The sequence below is a fragment of the Thamnophis elegans genome, chromosome 8 (assembly GCF_009769535.1).
Source record: "Thamnophis elegans isolate rThaEle1 chromosome 8, rThaEle1.pri, whole genome shotgun sequence".
Lineage (NCBI taxonomy): Eukaryota > Metazoa > Chordata > Lepidosauria > Squamata > Colubridae > Thamnophis > Thamnophis elegans.
In genome coordinates this window covers 75,938,565-75,943,414 of record NC_045548.1, presented here as the reverse complement: position 1 = coordinate 75,943,414, position 4,850 = coordinate 75,938,565, and the positions used below count along the sequence as shown (strand labels likewise).

General features: G+C 46.7%; 1 protein-coding gene across 1 annotated transcript; it reads right to left on the bottom strand.

Annotated features, from left to right (window-relative positions):
• RPLP1 (ribosomal protein lateral stalk subunit P1) lies at positions 1-2,568 on the bottom strand. The gene is made up of 4 exons (XM_032223508.1): positions 2,383-2,568; positions 1,529-1,603; positions 262-376; positions 1-133 (listed from the first exon to the last, which is right to left on the bottom strand). The coding sequence occupies exons 1-4, from the start codon at positions 2,452-2,454 to the stop codon at positions 54-56; spliced, it is 342 nt and encodes a 113-aa protein (XP_032079399.1). The 5' UTR covers positions 2,455-2,568; the 3' UTR covers positions 1-53.
• Between the last annotated feature and the right edge of the window lie 2,282 nt (positions 2,569-4,850).

Below are 4,850 nucleotides of genomic sequence, written 5' to 3'. Positions count from 1 at the left end.
TTTAATTGAAGTGTTTTTCTCTTTATTATAAAGAGTAGAAAAAAAATCACAGGTTAGTCAAAAAGACCGAAGCCCATGTCGTCGTCGGATTCTTCCGACTCTTCTTTCTTTTCTTCCTCTTTCTTCTCTTCAGCTACAAAAGAAGTAAGGAGTGTAGATTAAGCCAAGTGGTGAAATTTTTACCCCACCCCTAGATCATTGAAAAGAAGGGACAAAGCCAACGGGGACTCAAAGACATTTGGAAGAAGCCATTCCACTCACCAGGAGCAGCACCACTGGCAGGGGCCCCTCCTCCTGCAGGGGCCGATGCAGCTGGAGCACCACCACCGACTCCCACGTTGCAGATGAGGCTTCCAATGTCAATGTTGATTAGGGCCTGGTAAGAAATTAGAAAGTGCCAACACTTTAGCATCAGTCTCAAAGAGGAGCCAGTGTTCACAGCAGCATCTTTATGGAACACCATTTTTTAAGACTTGTGGACTTCAAGTCCCAGGTTTCCCCAGCTAGCTAGGGGAATTCTGGGACTTTTAAGTCCACGTCTTAAAAGTTATGGTTGACAAGCACTACAGGAAGTTGTAACAAGCTCTAGAACACGGGTGTCAAACTCACAGCCCAGATGCATCACCTGCTGGCCAAGCTCATGCCTGGTTTAGTCAAAGGGGGGGGGGAGTGACGATGTCACGTGGCAACATGGGTTTGATACTCCCCTCCTGCTCTAGAGGCCCATATGAAGCACTTGTATCACAAAACTTATTTTATCAAATTGTTATGCCACCCATCTTCTTTACAAGGTGGCTCAGGGCAGCTTATAAAGTTCTAAAATAAAAAATTGAAAAACCTAAGATTATTCAAAATTGCTATCAGAAGTCATCTTGAACAGGTTTTGGACACATGACTCTCTAGCCTCTTTGTTGACCCCTGGTAAGGGCAGCCCATGGGCGGGTTTTTCTTCACCACTGAGCAACAGCTTTACACCAGGAAATTCCTAATGTGTATAGTTCCCTCCCTTTTCTGTTTTCAGTCCGAAGCAAGGATGATGCTTCAACTATGACTCACCCTATGAATCCTGCCAATTCCCAGGATTTGCACTGGCAAAAAGCAGCTAAGAAGTGCCGGTAGTCCTCGACTTATAACTGTTTGTTTAGTGACCATTCGAAGTTACAACCGTCCTGAATAAAGTGACTTATGATCATTTTTCACTGTGACTCTTGCATCCCCCACCATGGACATGTGATAAAAATTCAGATGCTTGGCAACTGGCATGTACTGATGACTGTTTCAGTGTCACGTGACCCCCCCCCCTTTCGAGACCCACTGAGAAGCAAAGTCAAGGGGGAAACCAGATTCACGTAACCAGGTTACTAACCTAACAGCCATAGTAGTGATTCACTTAACAACCGTGGCAAGGAAGGTCGTAAAAATGGACAAAACTTGCTTTGCAAGCTGTCTTGCTTAGCAAGGGAAACTTTGGGCTCAACCATGGTCATAAGTTGAGGACTACTGGAATCTTCCAGCTGCCTTGTTTTACCTTCGCAAAGAGACCTGGCCAGAAAGGCTCCACGTTCACTCCCGCCGCTTTGATGAGGGCGTTGATTTTATCCTCCTGGAAACAAGACAAAACATTGTTTAGAATATACTTTAAAATATTAAAATATTAGCTGGATAATTGTGCTTCATGATGAAATAATGTGATCGGGCAACGCAGGAGAAATCCAGTTCACTCTGTTGTCTCAGTGGTGGTCGGTGATTGAAACACGTAAGGAAGAATCGCTCCCATTGCCTTGAGCCTGGAAGCAGTTCTATAGGTGGAAGGCGTGGACATTTTGGTGAGGCACTGAAGTTTAGTACCATAAGGAGCACCAGAACGGCTCCTGAGTGAAGGAGTGGAACCTGCCAGTTTGAACTGAAGTAACAGAATGTGAGTAACAGGCAGGTGGAACAGAGTTCTTTTCAGGTGGGGAGGGGGAGTAGAACTCCTTAGATCAGAGCGTGTATAAGAAATGCTAATGATCTGATGGCCATTTCGAAAAATCCTTTCTTAGCGAGCAGCTAGAAGCCAAGAGGAACATACGTGCTGAATTTCAATTTGTAGGGTTTACGGGGTTCTGGAGATTCCGTGATGAGTGAGTGGTATTTGGCATAGATATTGAACCTCAACGCTTCACTGCGGGAAAGGCGGCCTACACTCGAAGCCGGGCGGCCGAAGCCACGAGGATCGCAGGTGATCTCCCCCCTCCCACCAGGCCCGGAATGGAGGGAAACAAGTCCTCATCCTGGGCACGATCGCTGCCGGGAGATCCGAGCTCGACTCGCGAGAAGCGGGAAGCCAGGCGGGCCCGATCCACCGGCCACGAGGCCTTCCCGCCGCGCCCCTCTCCTCACCGTGACGGTGACTTCGTCGTCGTGCAGGATGAGGGCGGAGTAGATGCAGGCGAGCTCGGAGACGGAGGCCATGGCTGGGAATCGAGGGCGTGCGGTGCCAGTCGCCGGGGGAAACGCGGCCTTAGCTTCGGCTGAAGAACGCAGCACCTTTCACGCCACGAGAGAAGGACTGAGAAGGGGATGCCGGCCTGGCCCGGCGCTTATAAGTAGCTACGCAGCCAATCGTGAGCCGTTTGGGCCTGAACGCAGCCAATGGTAGAGGAGGCGGAAGGCACTGGCCAATCCGGCTCGGTCGCGGGGCGGGACTCCGTTTTGGGCTAGCCTCCCGCGACAACTTGGAAAGCGAATCACAGATACTAGTGCTCCCTAGTGAAATTCCGACCAATCGGTGAGAGTGATATTGATCTCGGCCGCTGAGGCCTTCTGAAGCTTGTCCCATAGTGCTTTGTCTATTTTTATACATATATATATATATAATATAATTAATAATTAATATTATATAATTATAATTATATAATATAATACATAACGCTCGCTTCCCATATCCCAAATCAAACTAACAAGGGATTATAGAAAACGAAGAAGCCGATGGAACCGTATTTCTCAATCGGAGTCCTCCAAGAGGAAGGGCTGGACTTGAACTCGGTAGCACTCCCCTCTTCCAGAAGAAACGGCTTCTTGGCCGGAAATCAGAGAGAACGCATGAAGAGGCCTCATGGTGAAGAAAAACTTCCGCCACTCCCGCTTCCTCTTTCCGGCTGATGCCATCGAGGCGCCGGAAATAAACTGATGGGCGGGAGGAAGGCGGCTCGGGCGTCCCTCTGCGTCACGGCTAGGGACGACGGGAGTTGTAGTCCGAAGAGCTCCCGCCGCTCAGGATAGGCCCTCTAGAGTCGTTCGTAGGCTGCGAATATCCGGACTAAACTGAAGTGGATCTGGGCTAGGAAAACCGGAGTGGCCGCTAGAGGGCGGCGTATGAAGATTAGTCCAGCAAAGCTGGCTGGGGAATTCTGGAAGTTGACGTCCACCAGGCTTATAGTTGCCACTGTTGGAGACCCCTAGATTAGTCTATGGGCTGCTGCTGCCACATGTTGGGCATCCGCATCTATGCAGCCCAGACCCTGCTTTATTAACATTGAGATTGTGTTTGCTGGTCTTCAGCAGAATGAGTGCCAGTCCTGTCGTTGAAAAACAGCGCTTCTGGGCTTTGGCTCCTTTGCCCTCTCAAAAATTTGGGACCACCAGTTGCTAGCCCACCTGCAAGATATTCAAGGAGCTACCAGATGGATCTATATGGTGTCTGGGGTGGACCATCTGAATGGGGCTGTGGCTGAAGAGGAGATATGTGGCACTCAATAGCCTAGTGCCAACCTCTTAAATAGTATGAGCCAGCAGGGTGTTGCAGCTGCCAAAAGAGCCCAACAGTTCTAGGCTGCATTAACAGGGACAGAATCAAGACCACACTAAGTGTTGTACAGCTTTATAAAACTTCACTACAAGACCACACTTGGAATAGTGCATCCACGATATAAAAAAATGTTAAGACTCTAGAAAGTGTGCAAAGAAGAGCAACAAAGAGAATTAGGCAACTAGAGGCTAAAACATATGAAGAACAATTGCAGGAATTGGATATCTCTAGTCTAATGAAAATCAGGTCTAGGGGGTGACATGATAGTCTTCCAAAAATAAGGTGCTGTCACAAAGAAGAGGAAGTCAATCTATTCTCCAACATACCTAAGGCAGGACAAGGAGCAACAGAATGAGAGATCCAAACTTAGACCTAAGGAGAAATTTCCTGACAGATCAATCAGTGAAAGGGTTTGCTTCCAGAAGTTGTGGATGCTCCATCACTGGGTGTTTTTAAAATGAGATTGGAGAACCAATTGCCTGAAATTCTATAGGGTCTCCTGCTTAAGCAGAGGTTGGACTAGAAGACATCCAATTCTGTTACTCTGTTATGTTATTTGGATCAGGAAGTGATCTGTTCACCTTGAATGGCAGATTTCACACCCAGATCATCAACTATTTGGAGGCAAAGGTTAGATCTAACCCTATGTGAGTCAGAATCAAGATAACCTGGGACCAGGTGATAGTCATTATGTAAACCATTTTTTTTAAATGTCGTTTTAAATTCTTGTTTGTATCCCCCTTCCCTGGTCGAGTTTTGAGCCGCCCTGAGTCCCCTCTGGGGGAAAAGGGTGGCATATAAATAAAATCAATACAATACAATACAATACAATATACTAGACCTTGCTCTGTAGCTCTGTCTACCTGAAAGTTGAACTCCCCATACCACTTTTTTATTATATATATATTTATTTTTAGACAGACATAGACAAATAAAACATAAAACCATCTTCAATTACATAGTGTCAATTGGTTACAAGGTTTTTGTGCATCCTTTCCGTAGTCCTCACAATTTATGTGAAATCACATATTATCAAATCAAATATATATGTATACATTAT